This window comes from Amblyomma mixtum, chromosome 1 (genome assembly GCF_055824585.1).
Source record: "Amblyomma mixtum isolate Tamu chromosome 1, ASM5582458v1, whole genome shotgun sequence".
Classification (NCBI taxonomy): Eukaryota; Metazoa; Arthropoda; class Arachnida; order Ixodida; family Ixodidae; genus Amblyomma; species Amblyomma mixtum.
The window spans coordinates 240,939,708-240,962,997 of NC_143012.1; the positions used below are offsets into that span (position 1 = coordinate 240,939,708).

Genomic DNA, 23,290 nt, shown 5'->3' on the forward strand with positions numbered 1-23,290 from the left:
CGGCTCGCTGCAGCAGTTCGGCTTCGCCTAGGTGCCGCTGTAAGCGGCGATTGTTGCGCCCAGTTGCGCCTGCAGAAAGGAGCCCGACAGATCGCCGACGCGAAAGTTCTAGAATAACCGCGAGGAGCACGCTCCGAGAGCGAGGCCAGGGATCGGTGTCCAGCATTTTGGAGATATTTGTCTTCGAGCCAGCGGACGAGCAGTTTTCTTGCAGCTCGTAGCAAATTAATTGACACCGCATCTACGATGACTGAGGGCGATGAACAAACAACGGCCGCGTCCCAGGGCGAGCACGCGGCGACGGTGAATCCCAATGCGGTGGACATTACTCCCAATCAGGACGGCGGCGTGCTCAAGGAGATCGTCCGGGCCGGAACGGGCGATGAGACCCCGCAGAATGGAAACTCTGTCTCCGTTCACTACACAGGAAAGCTGCTGGACGGCACAGAGTTCGACTCGAGCCGCAAGCGAGGAAAATTTGACTTCACCCTGGGCAATGGTGAGTATACAGCCTCCCTTCTCCCGGTAGGTCGTAATTAAATTCAGTCTCTGTTTACGTTGCTCTTCCTTGCCTGGTTTTAAGCGCCGAAGCGTGAATATGGAAGCGTTATCGCCCTAACTTTCGGGTTTTGTCGGTTGTAGACGCCTTTCTTCGTGCTCTAGCGCCGAAAGCCGGCGTGGCGTCGTCCTCGCGAGCCGTTTTCGCCCCGATCGGCACCCCTTTGGGAGCTATTCCCAAACAGTGTATACCTAGCATGATCGCGAGTCTACTGAGCGTGAGAATGGCCTGTAGCTTTGTCGCACCGTTGCCGGTAAGCGCTTGGCCACGCGGAATGCAGCCTTTCTGGTTATGGTGCGAACTTATCATTTCATTGCGCTCCGCATCAAGGTTTATACGCCCTCGTTCGTCCCTCGCGAACGAAAACATGGCAAGAATAAAAACGCTCACTTGCTCTTATTGTGCTTGTTCTGCGGTCCGATCAAGATGATGGATGGATGGATGGATATCGCGCGCTGCGCATTCGCTTTTTCCAACGTATCATAATTTACATCGCGTGATCATGTGTCTCTAACCAGGGTCTTTAAACGTCTTCCCTGCTCTAACCAACGGGGCATCGCAAAAAATGCTGTGAGCTTTCTCCAGAGGATTCCAGATTGAAAATCAAGATTGAAAATTGTAGGACGAAGTTGCGTGTTTCTGGAACCTTCCAGCGCGCGCAGCAGCTGCAAAGCGAACGAATAAGGATATGCGCGAACGATTTATGATCACGCCTCTTACTGTATTGTTTTGCGTGCAAATTGCCTTTCCCGCGCCAACATTTTGGTCATGGTAGCTCTTCAATCGATTTTTAGGTGAGTGGGCAACTTGCTTCATAGGAAAGCTATCAAGGCTAATTAAAAGGATGAATGTAAGGCATGATGAGCTTGGCGCATGATGGCTTTAGATGATTATGCGCCACTAAATCCATCACGCACACAAGATGTAAGGCATGAAGTATGCTTCAAGAAAGGGTTCAGCTTGGTGTCGATGATCAAAGGACTGTAGTAGGCCCATCTAAAAGAAAATGTATGCTGTCATTTTGTCTCTGTGATGCCTCTGGGGTTGTCCTTAAAGAACTTTCAAATTTTTGTTGTAATGGCTGATCATCCATTCACTTTCAGTCATATCATGCATTCACTATGGACTTTCTTAATTTCTTGCTTTATTGTTACTTTTCACACGACAAATTATGATCTTTGCAGGAGCTCACAGTTATTCAATGGACAGTTGCACTGTGCTCTTAAAGAATAAATGCAGAAAATGTGAAATATACAGACTTGTTTGTATAAATAGTGCAGTTTGAGGCAAGGAAGATGGAAGAAAAGCTGCACCCAGCAGCTCTAGGCAGGCATTTTTCCCTCTACTGCTGTAAATTTACCGGATACCATTGATAAATGAGATAGGATATGCATTTGCATGTAGGCTCATGTTGAGCCTTGCTGTAAATAGGTGTTCACCTATTATCTTGGCGGTTGCAGGTTCGGTAATCAAGGCATGGGAAATTGGCATAAAGACCATGAAGAAGGGTGAAGTGGCCATCTTCACCTGCCAGTCCGAATACGGCTACGGGAAGCAGGGCAGCCCGCCGAAAATCCCACCTGATGCAACGCTCATCTTTGAGGTTGAGCTGCTTGACTGGAAGCTAGAGGACATCAGCCCGGACAGTGATGGATCCATTCTGCGCAGCATCATCACTGCTGGCGAGCTCTACACAAATCCCAAAGAGGGAGGCACTGTGAAAGGTGAGAGGCCGAGAAATGTGGACTAGAACAAAGCTCAGCTGAGAATGGGGAGGAGGAGAGAGGTTATGTCACCTGGTGCATAACAAAGGGATACTAAGGGCGGCTCCATCCAGTTCTTGTTCTCAGTAAATACTGATTCCCTGTCGCTTTCTGACTATGTTGACGTTTGTCCAGCAGCAAAAGATATATTTATGGTTGAGAAAATATGATTGAAAGATATTCCTGCGAGTACTTATGGTGTGGATGGATGGATGGGTGTTAATGGCGGTACCGTTTGTATAGGGCAGCAGCTTGCACCACCAAGCCTATGATTCCCCCTCCCCCCATTAAATTTTTCCTCTGTATATAGTTGTGTGACGCACACCATTCTGATTGCTCAGATCGCCGCAGCCTTAACAGCGCAGCAAACGACTTGTGAAATAAAGCGTAGAATGAGCGCTGCAAATAATTTGTGAGATAAAGCATAGAATGAATTGGGAAATTCGATGTCTACAGCTGTGCTAAGCCTAGATTTTTTTTTTTTCTTTCTCCACTGGTGGGAATGGTGGCGTCATCCATCGCTATGGAGGCAAAATGTGCTTTACACGTTGCCACTGCTTTCTGCCACTATCATGAAAGGCATTTCATCTCCATGCCAACAGATGGCGCCGCTGCTCCAGCTAGTGCAAAAAATTTTTCTTCTGATCTGGAACTGCTGCAGGCTACTTACAGTCTTAATTCAGTGAGACGGAAACATGGCACTACTACTCAAACTTAACATAGAAAACTGGTGAATACCATCCCTGAGCGAAACTGAGTGAGCAGGGTGGCAAAGCACTCTGAATGGTGCCATATTTGATGTGCTTCATAGATTCTGATATGATGATAGGGCTAGTCAAATGTTTAGGGGAATCCCCCAAGGTGGAGTAAATTTGTAATAAGGGAGTAATTACTCATTGGCATCCACCCAAGCGCAGCCATACGGCTACAAAGGAAAGCTATACAGCTTTCTCAGAAACTTCGTAGTTAAAGAAAAATTCGTCTTGGTCCGGGGTTCGAACCCGGGACCACCGCTACACCGGAGCAGTCACTCTACCAACTGAGCTAACCGGGACGGCAAGCTTATGGTAGGGCGATAGCGAATTGATCAATAACTCGAAGTGGGAACAGTGTTGGTCAAATGTTTAGGGGAATCCCCCAAGGTGGAGTAGATTAGGTGGAGTACAAATTTACTCCACCTTGGGGGATTCCCCTAAACGAGGGGCCTTAATGTCATCTCTCTCATTCATTTCCCCCTTTACTTCTAGTTCACCTCAAGGGCAAGTACGAAGGCCGTGTTTTTGAGGAGCGGGACATTGAGTTTGTGATAGGCGAGGGCGACAACCATGGTGTGGTGCGAGGTGTTGAGGACGGCCTGCTCAAGTTCAAGAAAGGAGAGAAGTCTCGGCTGCGGATCGCCCCTAGCAAGGCCTTTGGTGCTGCGGGCAACACACAGTTTAGCATCCCACCTGATGCGACCGTTGAGTATGAGGTCACCCTGAAGAGCTTTGAGAACGTGAGTGCCTCTTTGTTCAGGGGAGATAGATGGCTGGCTCTAGAATCTGTTCAACTTCATCTCCTCTTGCAGTATGCTCTTTTCCAGTGGTGCTAGAGTTGATTCATAGTCTCGATTTGAACCTTTGGTGCGGCTGTTTGAACATGGGGCAGCATTTCCAGAATTAACAGCACTGACAGACAGTGACACAGGAACGCGCTGTTCTACTCGTGCCACATGCGCACAAGAAACGACAGTAAACGTGCGATTCCTAAAATATGTTAATGCCATTATTTTAAGGATTGGTGCTGCACATCCAGATTTCATCTTATTATATGTCGGTTAAATTTCGTCAATGTTGTCCAAATGTAATGTAGAATCATCTTGCAGAAAATGCTGGTATTCTTGGTTGACAAGTCGAAAAAGTTGCCATAAACTGTCGTGTGAACGTTCAAGCTCTTGGTGTCAGTCAGAAATGCCAGTAGAAATGGTGCCATTCACAATGAAAAATGCAGTTGAGGTGGCTTATCTGACTGAAGGTTATGAATAACGCATTTGCTACTTCGATCGCAGGTTGTTTCTAACGGAGTTGCATGCTTTTCAGCTTGACGAACAGCATCAAGAGTAGGCATTTGTCGGGCGAATGAATTGTGTTGAGGGAGTAAACACTTACTGGCATTAAATTTGTCTGTGTGGCACGGGTATTATATTCACCCGGTGCTCTTGTGTGACTGCACACAGTCTTTAGATAAGTCCTTAAGTAGTTTTGCAGCATGTTCAGGCTTATAGCAAGTTTTTTTTTCCTGATGTGCCGTAAGTGCACCTTTCATGCAGTAATGAACTGGTGCAATTGAAGTATGGTTCTTGCTTGTAGGTTGTGTGTGTCATCTCTGTGTCCCTTAAGGCCAACTGAAATTTATTGCTGTTATTTGTTCATCAGCAGAATTATAGACTGTTCTTGAATCGATGAAACTGAACGCCTGTTTATTATGCCTCTTGCTGTTCATCAGCTCTCTGTTTACTCAAAACAAACTGCAATTGGGTGTTGTGGTTCGTGCTTTGTTTTGGATTGTGAGCTTTATTCTTCTTTCTTTTTTTCTTATTGTGTTGCAGAGCTATAGTGTGGTGCACTGTTTCACTTTCTGTACGCCCGTCTAGTGGTCTTCAGTTTTGTTTCTAGTTTTACTGAAGTTTCCTTCTAGTGTGTGGCTGCATTCTATGCAAGAGTGTTGTCTGTTTGCTTCAAAAAAACGTAGCAGTTTGAAAGCGCTTGAGTAGTGCATTTCCTGAAATGGAGGACTACACTGCTTTTTTTCAGATCAAAGAGTCTTGGGAGATGGAAACAGAGGAGAAGATTGAACAGGCAGAAATCTCCAAGGCAAAGGGCACAGAGTTCCTGAAAGTAAGTGCTGTTCTTCCTTTCTGCTTTTAACCTGTTCTTGGTGGCAGAGCTCACCTTTAGGTGAAGCTGAGACTCAGTGTCACTCTGTGTTTTTTGTGTTACTGTATTATGTGCATGTGTGTTTGCATGGCGTCAAGGCCTCGGTTACCCACTGCTGCGAATGTATGGCTGATCGGGCACTACTGGAGTAAGATTATTTAATATATCTTGCCAATTTTCCACCATTGCTTGTCTTCATTTTCATGCATGTTGGTGAAATTCCATTCGCTGAAATACTGAAATACTGAGTTCAAAGTCATTTAGTTAATTACTGAATCATTCCTGGTTTGACCTGCACCTGGGAGCATACAGTGATCCGACATGTACAGTGTCCCACTTCTACAGATCTCACATCTACAAGACAAAGGAGGGAGCAGGTGCCAATGGAGATGTCAGGATGCTGTTTTGTAACTGTGAAAGTTGCTTGTCGTAAACTGAAATCCCAGGAATGGCTCTGAGCGTGGCATTTCATTTTCAGGCAATTTCTAAACAATTCAATTCAGATGCAGGTGTCTCTGCTCCTAGATAGGTTGTGACTGCTTCTATTGTTATCAACAGGCCTTTGCTTCAACCACAAGTAGAAGATGAATCCCTAACATTGGTTTTCTCCACTGAACTAAATTTGGAGAAGCTTACCAGGGCCATGCTATGTGTTGAGAAAATCCACCTCATCGCATGTTTGCCCACATTGTTAGGTGCCGCCCTTTATAGTCAAGTCACGTGCGCTGTCTTTAAGCACCAAGTGCATATGGCTATAATTTGCGGCAACATGCCGTGCATTGGCTTTATGCGATAAGTTTAGAGCCGGTGAGCCACTGTCACTCGTCGCATCACTCGGGTTCTGGGTTTGCAGAAAATTTCACCGATTACCTGGAAATGGCTTGCAAGACTAGCCAATAGCAGAATGAATTGTGGAAACATGATTTCCGCTCTATTTTGCAAAAGTGTGGTTTCAGCGAAGAAGCAGCCAACACTCACTTCATCGCTCAAGCATAGAAATAGTTCAGTGAGAGCTTGTTTTGAGTCGAGAAACAGCAAAGGGTGTTGTAAGGTACGCCTCTTACTTGTTACAACTCTTAGCACCTCAGAAATGTAGTTAGGTGCTAACACTGCTGAAATGCACTGCTCTGCCACCAAGTCTCGAGACTTGGTCGTCGCATTGTGCTGGTTGTACCATTGGAAGCCGTAGGGGGCGGCTGTCGCCATTGTACGTCTCGTTGCGAGGAATGTCAATGTGGTAACTGCTTTATTGACATAGCTGTGTGGCTTGGTGGCTTTGGTGTTTGGCTGCTTAGCCCAAGGTTGTGGGATTAAATCTCCCCGGCAGTTGTATTTCAATGGAGACGAAATGCAAACTGAGTGTGTGCTGTGCATATAAAGAACCTTGGGAGGTCGAAATGAATCGGGAGTGTCAAAATTAATCAGGAGCCTTCACAGCCTGCATGCAGCTTCACATTGAGGAATCCCGCATACTAGTCCAGCTGGTAATACTCTCTGAAAGTCACTTTTGAGCGTACTGGTAGGCTGAGCTTTGATATTTTATGTCACCGCTCCTTTGGTATCTTTTCGTGGCTCTAAAACTTGTCACTTCGTTGACCTAAGCAGGATATTTGATGCGATGCTGCGTGGGGCTTGGGTTTTACATGTTTTCCTGGCCTTCTTCTCGCTGACAGTGACCTTGTGTCCCTGCATCTAAACTGATGGGTGTTTCTGGGTGCAGGCGGAGAAGTACCAGACGGCACTGGGCAAGTACCGGCGGGCGGTGGGCCTGCTGGAACATGAGGACAACCTGGAGGGGGAGCAGAAAGAGAAGCGCCAGGCGGTGCTGCTGGCCACTCACCTGAACATGGCACTGTGTTACCTCAAGCTGAGCGACACCTTGGAGGCCGTTAAAGCCTGCAACAAGGCACTCGAGCTGGACCCCCGCTCTGAGAAGGCCTACTTCCGCAGGGGTCAGGTGGGTGTCTGCCTCCCGGCGCGTAGCAGCTACCACAGCATTGTTCTAAGCGCCTTCCAAAACAGAGCTGAGCATTTGAACAGCGTGTGGTCTGTGCGTTGTCTCCTCGTCGGTGCATACAACACTCCTGAGCTTGGACTTGCACTACAGCGGACAGGCGTGGGCACTAGGGTGTGGATGTCACTGGACTGGGCTTGGGTAGATATCGTATAAACGCAAATGAATGCTCTCTTCCCCCCAAAAGAAATTTTTCAGAATTTTTTAGAAAGAAATGCATTTATTGTGCGAGTTAGTATGGTACTTAGTACTCATATAACCATTGCCAGCTGGAGGTGTTCATTTACCATAAAGGTCTTCATGGACATTACATGAAGGATAACTGAAGTATAGTTATCTACTTCATGCACTTCATGAAGTATAGTTATCTACTACATGCTCTTGCACGAGAGCATTATTGGACATGTGCCTCTAGGTTCACGCAGTGGGACCTTTCATTTTGGGAACTTACTTTGCTTTAGGGGTGTTAGCCACTCGTGCCCTGTTGTTTGCATTTTCTTTTCTTTTTTGTGTGCATGCCGCAATGAAACATTTTTAGATGAATCATGACCTCTATGTTTCGGGGCCAGCTTCTAAGAACAAAGATGTTGTTAATTGCACGTCTGAGAGGTTCTGTGAAATCAAGAAAGCAGTTTTGCCTGCAGCCAGCAACATGGAGAGTGTAGTTTGGTTATTCAGTGAATGCCGAAAAGTTTAAACAAAGTTGTGACATTAGTTACTGGTTCGATCTTGCTTCTACAGAGTTGTGCATCTTTCATCTCTCTCTGTGGCTTCAGCCAGCAGAGTTTTTGATTTGTGTTCTCCACTGCCTTTGGTTATGCTGTCAAGTAACACTACATACTGATTTTCATGCTGTCATCAGAAGTCAAGGTTGAGGTTTGTGCAAGCTTTCAGCCATGTTATGAAATTGCACTGTGCTTCTGCTGTGAGCTAGGCAGGCCCATGATGCCTGCCATGTTGGTCATATTCGACCAACACTGGGAGGCAGTCTTTGTTGAGACCTGAGCCCTCGTCTCCTCGTTCTCAACCCTCTCAGGCGTATGTTGGGTGCAACGAGTTTGACCTGGCCCGCAAGGACTTTGAGGAGGTGCTGCAGATTGACGCCAACAACAAGGCTGCACGAAACCAGCTCAGCATCTGCACGGTCAAGCTGAAGCAGCAGCTGCAGAAGGAGAAGCAGATGTACAAGCACATCTTCGAGCGCATGGCCGCCCAGGCTCAAGCTGTGAGTGCACGCTTTGCAGCATTTGTTGTGCAAAAGGGGAGCAGGCTGAAGACTGTGCAGCTCATAAGTTGATCAATGTGTGAGAAGGGCTTATCAAACTTTCTCTGTTTCTTCTTTGGAGAGAGTTTGCACATGATGGATAACATGGTAGATCATTTGGTTCAGCATATTGCGCATGAAAGTGATGGAGGAGCAAGACTTGAAGCGTACTGGCTGCTGTCATATTTGCAGGGCAGAGGCATGTTAAAGAGGAGCCGGAGTTTTAGTCTTGCCATATTTTTCTGCAAAAGTCTGTCTTGCAGCTTATCTGAAAGTAGCTGTGATAGTCTACACACCCAGATGAAAATATTGGGCTGCAGCTATTTTATTTTATTTGCGGCTCATTGAAAACAGACTTTGCTTCTCAGCTCTGTTTACTTTTTTATTATTTTTTCTCTTGCAATGATGGCTTTAGTAGTGGGAGCCCTGAAATAAAGCAGAATATTTTCATGGCAGGCGGTTTATGTCACAGCAGCAAGTAATTAAGGTGTCATGGCATAGACATTTTTGTTTGCACACCACCTGTATTTTGTACAAGAGCCAACTGCGAGGCCATTGCGAGGAGTGTTCAAATATGTTCTCTATGTTTATTGCCATCATTTTGTGCAAAATCGCTTCTTTAGATGTTGCTTAAATTCATTGCTGGAAAACCTTGTAACAGCAAGTCTTCATTTTAATCCGTGAAACACATTTGCTTGTGAATTCTTGTTCTGCTGTTAGGCAAGATATTCTGTTGAATATTGCACTGGCAAAATTGCCGTAACGTCACAAGCTGTTAATGGATTGTTGAAAGAGCGGTGCAGTATGCTTCTTGTCAAATAAAGTAAAGAAGGGGATTTCTTACTGTGCAATGTGCCCTGGCATGTCAGTGGTTTGTTTGCTGGAAACACCACTGTATGAAATCTTCATGTGCCGCTACCTGAATGCATATGCTGTTTGTTTTTATTGCTTGAACAGAACGCTCCGCCCAGTGTTGTGAAGGAATCTGGTAGCCAGGAACCACTGGAGCCAGGTGTTTGGAACCGCTCTGATGAGAACAACCAAGAGGCTGCAACACCAGAAGAGTATAAAACTGCTGCAGAAGCAGAGAAAGACGTACCACCACCACCTGAATCTGTCCCCGCGTCATCATAGTTTTTTCTCTGCACCCAGTGATCAAGTCATTTGGCTTTCAAGTTTGTCTGAAAAGTGAAGAGAAGCACTCTTTTTTTTTTTTTTTCCATTTCTGTGACACTATCGACGTTTTGTTCTCTACCTCCATGGCTACTGTTGCCAGCCAGCCAAGGCAAACTTGCAAGTCTTATCATTCCTTGTGCGCCCTGTAAGCCCAAGCAGTGTCTACGATTCTTCCAAGCATCATTTCGGCCAGTGTTTGCAATAAAGACTGTTGTTCGTATGCATATCGGTGGTGGTGAATTTTGGATTTATATATGACATGCATATGCGTCAGTTGGCACTGTTCAGGCTACACTTTGGTGCGCTGCCTTGACTTCATGGCGGAGGGAGGCCAGGGTGTTGGTAAGGTAAAATTCATCTGGCGGTATGTTTGGTTGAGTATCACAGATGAAATTCCCACTTGCTTTCCAGTAGCAGGTTGCACTAAGCTGCTGTAAAAGCAAGCTACATTGGCGTGTTGCACTCCGGGATCGGATCGCGCGGCTTTGGTTACATTGCTAGCGAAGTTTAACGTGGCGTTGCCGCTGCCGCAAGGTGGCAGTAGATGCGTACGTAGAGCCCGTAAGGTAGAATACGCGCAGTTCCTTGCATGCTTCGATTGCATCTGTCCCTGCGCAGTACCTGTACCTGTGCGCTAGAGCAGTAGCTGCGAGTTAGCTGTAAACGGTACGCTGAAGGTCCTCTCTCTGCATGGGGATGAACTTCTCGGCGGAGCATGTAGTTCAGAAACGATAAGTTGCTGATGACTGCCTAGCTCAAAGGCGGCGCCTCTGTCCGCTCATTTAATAGCCCTCAGCGCCATGGTAGAGTGGCCATGGTCCTCAACCTGTCGAGTCGTTTTGTGTGCCTCCTTTGTCTTCGTCTGTCGCACAGCCTTCTTTTGTGGTCCTCCCCCACACACCTCCACTAAATAGCTGTATCCCTGGGTTGTTAATTCACCCGTAATGCGGTGCTTTGTAACGAATTCGCAAGAGGTTTCTGCAAAAACAAGGCGCCGAGTTTCGCTGTCTGCGTTAGGTATCGCCCTCTGACGAGTTATCACAACACTATTCGGGAAACTGTACGGGCTCCGAGATCGGCACCCTTTAATGCGAGTCCTCAGATGGGCCAGTACCATGGAGGAATGAGTTACTAGTTGCATTTTGTAAGGTACGCAGCGCCGCGTAGCTTAAAAGGCCTGCCATACGTCTAGTTAGGAATATTTCTTTCTTCTCCCTACCGATAGAGGGCTGTGCGAACTCAAAAGAGAGGAGGAGTGTTGTCCTCTGAGGAAGAGAGTGAAGCGAGATCAACATTGCGCGCATGCGCACAAACCATTATTGATCGGCGGAGGAAGGAGGAGCGGCTCTTCTCGTTCTTCCTCAGGAAACTTGGCGAGCGTGTGTGTGTTCGGAACAGTGGACGTAGTGGCGATAGGTCGTTCGACGTGAGGATTTCTACGCTCTGAACCGTGTGATCTCGAGCCCGGACTAAACTCTCCGCCAGGACAAGATGGCACTAAAAGGATGCTACGCTTGTCTCAAGTACACGGTGGTCATCCTAAACTTTCTCTTCTGGGTAAGTGGCGTCCGGAAGACAAGCGAACCGATTTTGCCGCCGAACTTTGTCGCCAGCGACGCGACAGCGGCGTCCTGTCGTGCCGCCTGCAACTTCTGACGGTTCGCGATCCAGCCCGCGTTGCCGCGCGCGCGCGCGTGTTCTCAGGGCGGTAGATTAAGAACCTGCCAAATGCATCGGATCTCGTGCTTCGCAACGAACGCCGGTTTTCGGGGCTTTCAATTCGTTTCAGAGCATCAATTGGTGACTTTTCAATAACACAGACGTGGATAGCGTGTTGTGGAATAATTCGATTGTTCGTCTGGCCGGAGCTCTTCGAGAAAAGAAAAAAGTAAACGTGAAATGAAGTCCAGTCGTGACTATGTGAGGTGACAAACCTTGGTCATTTGTATTAGTTCTGAAGTTCTGCCGCTCCGACGATCTCATTACGGGACGCCGGCAAAATTTGCCCTGGCATGGAAACCTCACCGCTACAATGCAAAATTCGGGCCTTGGCAACGCGCATGGGTTGCGTAACGTCCACTCCGCATTCGCTGATCGCACTCTGTTTTCAGCTTTTTCAGCCGCGGCCCGTCGTAGTTGGAAAGAGACGAGAGCTTGCCCTGAACGTTGCTCCGTTGCGTATGGTTGGCTGCTCACGGGACCTCCGTGTTTCGGATCGTTAGAAGCGAGTAAATGGTGCTTTTCACTCACTAACACTTAATAAACTGGCAATAGCCAAGTCTGTTTAATTGTATAGTTTAGATTGCGCGTACGTCGTGGTGGTTCCCGCAACGGAGTGAAGCGATCGTCAAACTTTTTTGCAAGATGCTTTACTACTACTACTGTCTCTGCTCTGCTTGAGCACATTTCGATGCAAGTTGCAGCAGGATGCCTGAAATACGAGACCGGCGTACCGAACTTGTATGAGCGCGCCTTGAACCTGACACGCTTAAACGCGCGGCTTCCCACTCCGTAGTGCGCCATTTGCTAACCGTAATAACAGTAGTCGGTTGGGCACGGAGGATGGGAGCTCTTTATTCTTTGTTGCGCCGCTGACGCGGCCTTTTGTGGCATCTTGAGCGCCGGAGCCGTCGAACTTTCACCATCACCGCGATGTTCGCAGGCGGCTGTCGTTTGCGGAACCATCAGTGATGGTCGAAGCACGCGGGCCACATTCCGCGGGCCATGCTGGTCACTGGACGCTGTGCAGATGTTTACGACGGGAACGCCTTTCGCCTGTTGCTCGCCGTCTTGCGCCGTACCCTGTTCCCTCTCTCTCCCGTTCTCGCCCTCTCATTCGTGCTTCGCGGTGTATTCGATTTCTTTCTCATTTCTTTTTTTGCTGAGCATCGGCGTAGGCATAGCTCGACTTCGTTTTAGCGTTGCTTGCAAGAGCGGGGCATTCCGGACCCGATGGCCCCTGGGATTTTCTGTTTTTTAAACGCGCCCTTTCCCCCCTTTCAGTACGCGCATCGTGGTAGTATAGTGATTTATTAGTACCAGAAAAGGAAAACGCCGACCAAAGGTTTGGGTAAAAAAAATGTAGACGTTTCGGCTTCCATACGGAAGCCTTGTTCACTGAAAACTTCGCTCGAGGAGCTCTGTTTAAGAACGTTTCAATAATCGTCCGAGGCATCTAGCATACGAGCGGAGGAAGTCGCAATAGCTCTCGCTGCCGCCGATCTGAAATCGAGAACGGTTATCACAGACTCTCGCCGAGCCTGTGAACATTATCTTGCCGGGGAAATATCAACTCTTGCCTTCCAAATTCTAAGACGCGCTCCCGCCGATCCAACTCGCACAAAAGTGATCTGGGCTCCTGGCCACCAGGATGGTCTACGAGGCAATGAGGCCGCTGATGCGGCCGCCCGAGCGCTCACACACCGGGCTCCTCATCCTAGCTCTCCTGGCTCAGAAGCTCATAAACCGCTTCTGCGATTCCGCGAAATCCTAATTCGTTATTGCGACAGCCACCGTCTCTACCCGGCACCTGCCAAGGGGCTGAGTAAGGCGGAGGAGCGAACTCTGCGGCGCCTGCAGACAGGAACTCTTCTCTGTCCTGCCATAGCAAAACACTTCGATCCGAGCACAGATGGGCGCTTCCCGCACTGTGGAGAGATCTGCGATATCTTTCACATGGTGTGGGCATGTACTTAGAATCCTCACCTTCCCCCTTTTCCCACCGCCACCCGAGAGGCATGGGAGACTGCCCTCCTCAACTGCTCCACACTGGAGTCCCAAAGGGTTCTGGTAAAGCGGGCGCGAGACGGGGCCTCGTCGTGCGGTGTCCCGGACTAAGGATACCGACCATGCAGCGGGGTCTTGTGATCCCCAAACTCTCTCTGAGTATTAAAAATGTTTTTCACCACCACCACCATACGCAGGCGGCAGGTTGCCATCGTTGCGATTAAGCGTCTGTTCCGTCGTCTGTATCAGCAGAGACTCGAGATACTGGCTTGAAACCCTTTGATCTCCTTGGCGATGTCGGAAGCCTCTTCCCAGCAGATATCTTGTCCAGTTGATATGGCGTGCTCTGCAAGTGCTCTGGAACTGACTTTCTTGTTTTCGACGTCCTTCATGTGTTCCTTCAAGCGCCTTTTAAAATTCCCACCTTCGCCTAAGCAAACATGGTCGCACCCAGCGCAGGGAATCTTGTACACGACGCCGGGAAATTCTTCTTTTCTTTGTTTGTCCTTCACGTTCACCAACTCGCGCCGTAGCTTGCGGGTGGGAACGTGGGCAACGTGAACGTTGTATGTACGTAGCACACGTCCCAGTGCCTCACTTATGCCCGGTAGATACGGAATGGCGACACGTGATGGGCAATGGCTGCGGTCCGGGTTTTCTGGGTGCACAGCGCGGCGCTCCACTGAGTCTACAAATTTCTTGAGGTAGCCGCAGCTGGCCAACTCACGGTGTACTTGCTTCAGATCTGAGGCCTGGTGCTCAGGTCGTGAGCAGACTTTGCGTGATCGTTGAATTAATGAATCCGCAACGGTGCGTTTATGACAGGTCGGGTTCACAGAGTTGAAATGCAGGCACCTACCTTCCCGTGTGGGTGCTCTTCGTGATGACTTCCTAAAGGCGTTTTCCTTTTTTGATACTAATAATGACCCTGCTACCCAACCAGACGAGATTTCGTCAAACATTAGACTTCAGTATAGTGATTTATTGAAAAGAAAAAGGAAGGAAAAAATGTTTCCAGCCGCGGCGGTTATCTAATATCTTAAGCACCCGAGCTGCAACCGGAGGAAGTAAAGGGACAGGGAAAGGATAGCAAGGATTTTCCCTTTACTATATGAGCGCGTCTTGAAATCAAGGTAAGAAAACAGTGCGATTTGAAATTTGGACGAAGGAAGACACACAAGGACGAGCGCTAGTCCTTGTGTGTCTTTCGTTCGTCCCAGTTTCATCAAAATCGCGCTGTTTTCTTATCAGTGTGGATTACCAACTCGTCCAAGCTTCTGTTTTAGCCTGAAATCAGGGCAGCCTTGCAGCATTTCTTTGCTGGTTATGTAGCTGTAACAGGTTAATTCACGCGTAATTTGTCTTGTGCGTTGCATTTGATCTGCTAACCTTCAATAACGAAACATGATTGCAAAAGGTACTCGACACAGAAAAAAAAGAAAGTAAGTAAAGGAAAGCTGCTGGGTGTCTTCATATATTCGAACCGTGGAAAAAGCGCGCGCGCGCGCGCGCACGCACGCACGCACGCACGCACGCACGCACGCACGCAAGCACGCACGCACACACACACACACACACACTCTCTCTCTCTCTCTCTCTCTCTATATATATATATATATATATATATATATATATATATATATATATATATATATATATATATATATACGGGGGGACGATCGAGTAGGGAAAGTTCGAGTCAAACGAATTTGAACTATAACGCGATTTAACTATTTTTAAGTATAGCCGCTTGGAGTACGAACTGCGTTTCACGCTTTGCAGAAGTTATTGTACGCTTTGCAGGGACATTCGTGGCAGCAAAGGTAACCTTTGGCAATGTTTACCTTTTCTTGCGTTGAACGGAGCGTGCTAGGCAACGCTTCGTGCTGGACACTCATTAGCGGAGTGCTTTCGCAGTAACGTTGCGCTTTATTTTTACTACCTTTCGCACCGGGCCAAGGTTATCCTCGCTAACGTGCCGAATTGGAACCCACCCACAGTATAATGACCGGGCAAAATGAGCGAGAAAAAAAAAAGTGTATTTCCCGGCATCTCTTATGTTGAGGCTGACGGTTAATGTTTAGGCGGCTCTCGTTTGCTGTAGCAGAAGTCGCGATCGCTCAAAATGTCAAGGTGTCACTGTAGGAGTGGATATGGCAGCTCTGGACACGCGCCAGTCCCAACTTTACGTCGGATCGATTATACAAACTATGGGCTCCCGAAAACAGGCCAACTCAGAAATAGAACAATACGGCTGCGTGTCGCACTGGTCGAAAAAAAAAAAAAAAGCGCAGGGCTCTGAGGCGTAAGTAACTGCTTTTTACTGGGTCTTGTTGCTTGCGACTAATCGACCTCGGTACCTATCGATCCTCCTTTCGCGTATAGCCTTTTCGGCCGTGTTTGCTGAAAACGCCGGGAAGTACATTAGACGCGAATGTAAAACTTACTGATATCTGCTGCGCTCACTTCAGTGTGAAATCTCCTGAAACATCAGAAGCCTCGATCGAAACAGAACATGGGCGCCCTCTGAAGCGCTGCCACTGGGGCTCTGTAGTGCGTTTACGCGTTAGCCGCCGTTCGGAAAGGCCGCGTCTCTGAATATATTTAGTGGTCGGACTATTCGTTTTCTTTTTTTAACTTGGCGGGCTTTTTTCGGTTTAAAATTGAAAATTGGCTTTTGAGGATAGGAAATGACGCAGTAACTGTCTCAGATGTCTCGGTGGACACCTGAACCGCGCCGTAAGGGAAGGGAGAAAGGATGGAGTGAAAGAAGAAAGAGAGAAAGAGGTGCCGCAGTGGAGGGCTCTGGAATCATTTCGATCGCATCTTTAACGTGCACTCACATCGCACAGCACACGGGCGCCTTTTGCGTTTCGCCTCCGTCGAAACGCGGCCGCCGCGGTCGGGTTCGAACCCGGGTACTCCGGCTCGGTAGACGAGCGCCTTAACCACTGAGAGAACGTAATTTCCGCTTTGTTTTTCGGTGGATACTATTTCCTGTGGAAGAATTACCTTTTTTAATTTTCGCTGATATATGGGCACCCTTGTGGGTTCAGTAATCATAGTTATTTTGGCTTGTTCCTTAGCGAAAGTAACACATGTACAAGTAATTAGCCAACATATGGCCGTGTTTAGACTAGTTGTTGCTGTATGAAATTCAGTCGCTGTAAAAGAAGAAAAGAATGGGGAAGCTGGTAATCGGACCACAAGACAATGATAGAGAGAGAGAGAGAAAAAAAAAAAAAACAAGCGATAGATAGCCACAGCGGAGCAATGCACACATATACATCAGCCTCGCTTATGCATGTGAAACAACGCCTTTCCGTCTAGTCGCCTTCATGTAACGGCTTTATCCGGTTGTGATGAATGCACGCTTATTTATTGCTTGCGAAACACTGCTCACTCCTTCAGTCACGCAGCCAACTGCGGAAGCAGCAAAGTTTCGGATTGGTTCGATCCCGGCCGCGGCGGCGGAATTTCTTTGGAGGAGAAATTCTAGAGGCCCGTGTATACTGTGCGATGTCAGTGCACGTTAAGGAACCCCAGGTGGTCGAAATTTCCGGAGCCCTTCACTACGGTGTCTCTCATAGCCTGAGTCGCTTTGGGACGTTAAACCCCATAAACCAAACCAAACCAAATAGAGGAAAAGTGACCGCGGCCGTAATACAGAAGGAGCCAGAAGGCCTCCGATCACGTAGTCCGCGTGATGATGGTTGCGATAGCTGTGCCGCTGAACCGTTTCAGAAATCAGGATATTGCACTTTTTCTTCGCGCTTTAGCGTGGCTTCTATAGTTTACGATCGTTTGTCACGGCTACAAACGTCAGTGTTCTTGCATGTCATGAGAAAGCTCCTTAACCAAGCAAGGTCTATGTTATAAGGTGATGACAGTCTGTGAACTGCAGGCGCTGCACTAGTAGACGAAGCTTGACGATGACTGTTCAGTCCAACAACCCCGCTGTCTCACCGTGCACCTGGCTTGGCACTGTGTTAATACTCTAACGGCTGAAGTAATACTCACGGCTGAACAGACACTGTGAACCTGTTGTGTCTACAAAGGATTACTTCAGTCGAATGGTTGTTCATCTAAGAGACGTGTATGCCCAGACTGAGTACGAACCGGAGTGGCACTCACTATTAGTGATGTGCTCTGCATTGCCCCTTTTCTAGTGCATGGTCTTTTCAATATGTATTGTTTAACACTGTTTTCATAATGGCTTGTATATAGTTCATGTACATAGAACATTACATCACTGTACTAAGTACCATGTTGAAGAAAAAAAAAATACTCACGGCTGAATTTGTTGAGGCAGCGGGAAACGAAACTGCTTTCTTTTCGCCGGCGGTGGTTCGAATCCCACTCGGCGATTAGTTTCTTTTTTTTTTTTCTGAATAACGTTGCCATAGCAACGATACGACGCTCCAAGTGGCTTTCCACCGGCCGCTATGGCAGCACTCGGCGCAGACGTCCGCATTGGCTGAACAATGGTATATATAGGAAGTTTCCTACTCCTGACGTGCCTCCAAATATGGAAGCATATGTCGGCGGGTATATTAGAGCACATGCAGGTATATTTGAATACAGGAGTGCGTGCGAGTCGTACGCGTGTATGCGAGTGTGTATTGGGGTCGTGCGGGTATATTACACGGGTCCATATATGGGGCGAACATATGCGGGTCCATAGCTCGCCATGTAGCGTCGCGTGGGGGTGGGGTAGCCGCGGAGGTGCCCGCCCCTCCTCTTTCCGGCGCGCGTCCCGCCGCCGCTCGTCCGTTCCCCCCAGCGAGCGTTGCTCCGCGACCCTGAACGCCGACCTCGGCCCTCGCCGTCGCTGGGCTTTCTCGCCTCCTGGTGCTTTTCGACTCGCGTAGTTTTTCTATCCGGGCCCTTCTTTCAAGCGGCCGTGTCTGTTCTGTCCGCGGAGCGGCGGCGATAGGTGCGGCGACTCTTCTTCCGATGGATGGATGCGCAACCCGGTGCGTCTGCCGTATTTTAGGACGCCTTGGCGCCGTTCCACGTAACCGCGGCGTCTCCTGTACTCTCGTGGTCTCCTCCTCCTCCTCGTTGGGTTTCTCTTGCTCGAGAGGGGGGGGGGGGGGGGGGGGGATGGCACGCGTCTTTGTACGCGGCTGCTGGTTCTGCTCCTCCGTCTCCCTTGTTAAGAGAGGGAGCCGCAAAGGCGCCGGCCCGCGATCCGATGTTCCGTCGTGGCATGCTGCCTGTCGGACTGTTTCAAACTACCCAGGTCTGAAACTGAGGGCCAGCACACGAGGGCCTCCCTCCAGCTGACACGTCCCTGTGGTCTGTGCGCGCGTGTGTTAGCGCACTACCGCATGGCGCGTGCTACAAGCAGCCCCGGCCGGAAAGAAGGCGTTGTGAGCCCGTAGCTCTCGTTGGACGTCTTTCTTTTTTACTCAACTTGTTCCGAACCCTGATTTTTTTTTTCTTTTTTTTTTTTTTGCGACGGCTCAAGAGCCGAAGGCAAGGGTTATTGCCTCGTACGCGGGCGCGCTGGAAAGTCTCGTCGCTCACAGCTGTTCCCAGAAGCAAGAAAGAGAGGGGATTTGTTTAGTTACGCCGGGTTTAAACACGGCCCTTATGTTTCGGAGAATGCTCGCTGTCTCGACGTTTCCGCGGCTCTGGAATGCGAAGCCTTTCCCTTATTGCCCCTTTTGAAGAAACGACGGGAAAGTGTGCATACCGATGGCTTCTTGCTGTCCGTTGCGTGCCTTCTTTCAGTGAGTCTTATAGCGGAGATGCTTGCCGCTGCTCCTGGCTAACTGATGAACAGTTCTCGTTTATCTCTTTTTCCCCGTTTGCGTGACAGCATTGCACGCCTTTGTAAACTGTAACGCATCAAGATAACCGCGCTCAGTGACCGTATCTCCGATGGCGTTCTGAATTCAGTGCGCCAAGTCAGTGTTCTACTGTAGACAACCTCTGGCCACATTGCATTGAGTACATTGGACAGAGGTGTACGTATATAAGCGCATTCGGTTGGCGGAGTACGTACACAACTTTTGAGAGTGCGCCCGTGTGTGGCCTCTCCTGACAGCTTGAAAGAGCAGCTCCTTGGCGTTCTTCCCCTGCGTGTAATGTTTGAGCATTCTTTTTCTGCTATATCTGCGGCCTGGATATCTGTGCTCCGCACACCCTTTTGTGACTGCCGAGCGTGGTCATATCAGGCGGACTTGTTGTCTGTCCGGACAAGATGATGTTGCTGGCTCTTGGGCGCTGCATACGTTCCTTCCTTACACGAACGTTCTAGCGGGGTCTATCGTTTTTTTTTTTTTCCACTTCCCTGTATCGCGTGTTAGTCACCGGTTTTCTTTCTGCTCGACAACGGGTGACACGCATCCGCTTCGACCCTTATTTGCGTGGTTCCGCTGCTTCAGTTCCTTTTGCAGAAGTATGCTGGTAATTATATCTGCCGAGTTCGCACCCTGCCTTTTCTAGCGCTGTACCGCAGTCTCCCGACAGAAAGGGCGCTGTCGCTAAGAAGAAAGGGGGGGGGGGGGGGGGGGGGGGAGTACAGTAGTTGAGGGGATGCTTGTTAGAAGTGCGCGTTGTCACGTGCAGCGCTTGGCTTTTAAGAACTTGTGATCACAAAGAAAGAGAAAATTAATAGTTTCTTCGCGATGTGTTGTTATAGGCCATTTTGTTCATGTACACGAGTTCGACGACATGCACTGCATATTATACCGCCCTCGATATGTACCGTGCGGGATGCGAGCTGCGGGCCCGAGCACTTACCGGGGTTGTTCTAGTTTGGTGGTGTCACACGACGCGCCAGCAGACAAAGCGTGTTCAATGTTCGGGAGATGCACATCATCCCCTGAACGCTGGGCCGTGAAGTGTGTAGCATGGCTGCCTTTGTATGGCAGGAAGATGTGAGCAGTGCGAAAAAAAAAAAGTGTGTATACGGAGAGAAACGGGCCGGCTGATGAGTCGGGCGACGTTGTCCACACCGCATTAGGCTCGTCTGTGAATCTGTCTTATCGCTTGGGCTGGAACTCCCGTCGCGGCTCCAAAAGGGAGGAGGTGGCGAAAAACGATTACGGCGCGTCTTTTCAGTGTCGCGGGGTGCTTTTCCTCTCGTGCTGACGATTCGTGTGACGTCACAACTTGCCTCGGAGCAAGCGGACACCGGCCGCACGTTGATACTCGCAGGCTGAGCGCCCGTAGCGCTCACTAACATAGGTCAAAAACTACGGAGCAGGGCCGCTTTCCTTGTTTCCTTTTCTTTTTCTCCGCGTCTTCAAGCTCCCATTCCTGCGGAATGTACGCCGCACTTACTCGATGCTTCATTTTCATTTCATTCATTTCATTTATTCATTTTTTAGGCAATACAAGTATTGCCCACGAGGCAAGACAAAAGGAGACTATTGGTCTCCTGACTAGGTCTTGGCCTCGCCGGGCGCAGCAGTACATATCACCTTAAGCATACATCCTAATCACGATCGGATCAGATGATTATATATACTCCTACATGCAATATACGTGTACGTTTATTTTCTCCGTTAAAAATCGGCTCGTGTGAAGCGACGGAATGTTTGGTTTAGTTTGGTTTATTGGTGTTTGACGTCCCGAAGCAACTCAGGCTATGAGGGACGCCGTAGTGAAGGGCTCCGGAAATTTCGGCCTCTGGCATTTCGCCTTCATCGAAATTCAGCCGCCGCGGCCGGGATCGAACCCGCATCTTTCGGGTCAGCAGTCGAGCGCCGTAACCACTGAGCCACCGCGGCGGGGCGCGACGGAATGTGAACGGTGTAAGACAAGGCAAAGGAGTGGTGGCGTTCTTTCTTTCTTTCTTTCTTTCTTTCTTTCTTTCTTTCTTTCTTTCTTTCTTTCTTTCTTTCTTTCTTTCTTTCTTTCTTTCTTTCTTTCTTTCTTTCTTTCTTTCTGAATGGCGTAACTTGCCTCCTCCTGCAAACTTTGTTGTTGGAGAACATATTACGGCGGGGGTCTATTAGTATATTGAATTTTCTCTTGGAGGGTGGAGAACGTGAACACTTTCACGTGCCCTTGCGAAATTAGCGCCTGACCTCGCACGCACAGTCGCAACGAAAAAGAATTAGCACTGTGACGTGTCACCGGAGCGGCATATTGCAACGCTCGGCTCTGCGGTTATACGAGCATGCCGATAGCGAAAGTGCCAGGCGTGTCCGCGAAACACGACGCTGTGCCAGCCGCATGGTCTCATTTTTCGTCTCTTCTCTGATGTCATTTTGCTAACCTTTTTTTTTTTTCAGCTGCCTCGGTGGCTCATGCTTATGGCGCTCGGCAGCTGACCCAAAATATGCGGGTTTGTTCCGGGCCGCAATGGCCACTGAGTCAAGAGCCTTCGAGATTCTGAATCACTATCGAACTCGAAGGAGTTGTGTCGCTGCTACACGGCAATTCTCAATGGCCATTGAAATGGTTCTCTTGTTTTATGCCAAGCTTGCATGGTGCCACAATCACTGCTTTAGATTTCGCGCAAATAACAAATATTTTTTAAATTAAATTTTGCGATGGACCTTTTGGAGTCGTGGGAGGTTTTTAGTTGTTATTAAAAACCAGTTGCGTTGTTTTGAAAGACACTTCCTTTTATACTATTTTCTCTCTGTTTTGCAGCGCTCTGGCAACATTGATACCGCTGGCGTCTCTGTCTTTTGCGGTGTGAGTAAAAATAATGCGCTCTAGACCAGACCGATACATTATTGAAATTATTGTATAGACTAATGGTTTACTGCTTGCGTTGAAGCTTAGGAGAATAATGTTTGTTCATGCTTTTGTATCGTGAGCGAAAGTGAGCGTTCGCGCCGCTCGAAGCAATGCTAGCAACCTTGGGCAACGCTCGAAGGCCCTGCAAATCTCGATAGAGTTCCGCGCTGCTCCGTTAACTCGATATACTATTGACCCGATGGCCATTGAAACTGCCCGTGTAGACTATCGGTTCGAGGGGTCTTCGACAACTTCAACGGCCGCCGCGGTGGCTCAGTGGTTATGGTGCTCGGCTGCTGACCCGAAAGACGCGGGTTCGATCCCGGCCGCGGCGGCTGAATTTCTTTGGAGGAGAAATTCTAGAGGCCCGTGTACTGTGCGATGTCAGTGCACGTTAAAGAACCCCAGGTGGTAGAAATTTCTGGAGCCCTCCACCACGGCGTCTCTCACAGCCTTAGTCGCTTTGGGACGTTAAACCCCATAAACCAAACCAATCAACTTCCCGAGACAAGTCGAGGCCTCCCGTCCTTTGCCGGGCAAAAAGAACAATGCACTTCTAAGCCTTTGGCACGCCGCAGGTGTGCTTTTTGTCATCGTACTCTACGCCACGCATTATTTCAGCCCGTCAGCGTGGGCGCCTCCGCGCCATTGAGGCCGACGCCTTGGCTGGTGCGTCGTCTCTCGCGACCGGGAAGTGTGTCGCGTGCGTTGTTGGGGCGCGTGGAACCCTGTCTACGCGCTTTTTGGCGTTGGCCTTCTCGTGCCCGACACCCTCTTCCCCATCCCCATCCTGCTGCGGGCGATCCCCACCGAGATAAGGCTCGCCGGCTGACGGGATGGACCCGGCGCTAGAGCTCCCGGGGTCGCTCTGTTCTTCTTCTTTCGCCCCCCCCCCCCCCACCTCTTCCCCCCTCCCCCCCCCACCTCCTCCCCTTCTCCAGTCCTTTCAGCCCCTTTACTCCAGCTGGGTCCTCTTCGGGCACGGAAGGGGGGATGCATTTGTCGCGACGTTCCGCGCGCGCGCGTTGAAGCGAAGGCGGAAAAGGGCGAATCTTCTTCCTCGTCACCCGCGAGGCATTCCGATTCGTCACGCTCGCTTCTCTCTTTCTGCCGCCGGAGAGACGTGATCGGCTAGGAATGCGTGTTGGCCCCCGGCACCTCTCGCAC

General features: G+C 49.1%; 2 protein-coding genes across 2 annotated transcripts in view; both read left to right on the forward strand.

The window, feature by feature from the left end:
- Window position 1: 1 nt before the first annotated feature.
- Window positions 2–9,915, forward strand: Fkbp59 (FK506-binding protein 59kD). Its single transcript, XM_089565301.1, has 7 exons — window positions 2–499; window positions 2,020–2,283; window positions 3,570–3,817; window positions 5,115–5,198; window positions 6,958–7,194; window positions 8,288–8,476; window positions 9,473–9,915. The coding sequence occupies exons 1-7, from the start codon at window positions 247–249 to the stop codon at window positions 9,647–9,649; spliced, it is 1,452 nt and encodes a 483-aa protein (XP_089421427.1). The 5' UTR covers window positions 2–246; the 3' UTR covers window positions 9,650–9,915.
- A 1,101-nt stretch (window positions 9,916–11,016) lies between these two features.
- Window positions 11,017–23,290, forward strand: part of LOC149371330 (CD9 antigen-like) — a 103,806-nt gene continuing 91,532 nt past the window's right edge. Inside the window, exon 1 of the mRNA XM_089565305.1 lies at window positions 11,017–11,248. Within this exon, the coding sequence (XP_089421431.1) occupies window positions 11,183–11,248 (66 nt within the window). The 5' untranslated portion in view covers window positions 11,017–11,182. The remainder of the gene's footprint in view (window positions 11,249–23,290) is intronic.

Coding starts and splice junctions, on each gene's coding strand:
- Fkbp59 (XM_089565301.1), top strand. CDS start 247: ATGACTGAGGGCGATGAACAAACAACGGCCGCGTCCCAGGGCGAGCAC. Junction 500..2,019: donor TGACTTCACCCTGGGCAATG/GTGAGTATACAG, acceptor TGGCGGTTGCAG/GTTCGGTAATCAAGGCATGG. Junction 2,284..3,569: donor AGAGGGAGGCACTGTGAAAG/GTGAGAGGCCGA, acceptor CTTTACTTCTAG/TTCACCTCAAGGGCAAGTAC.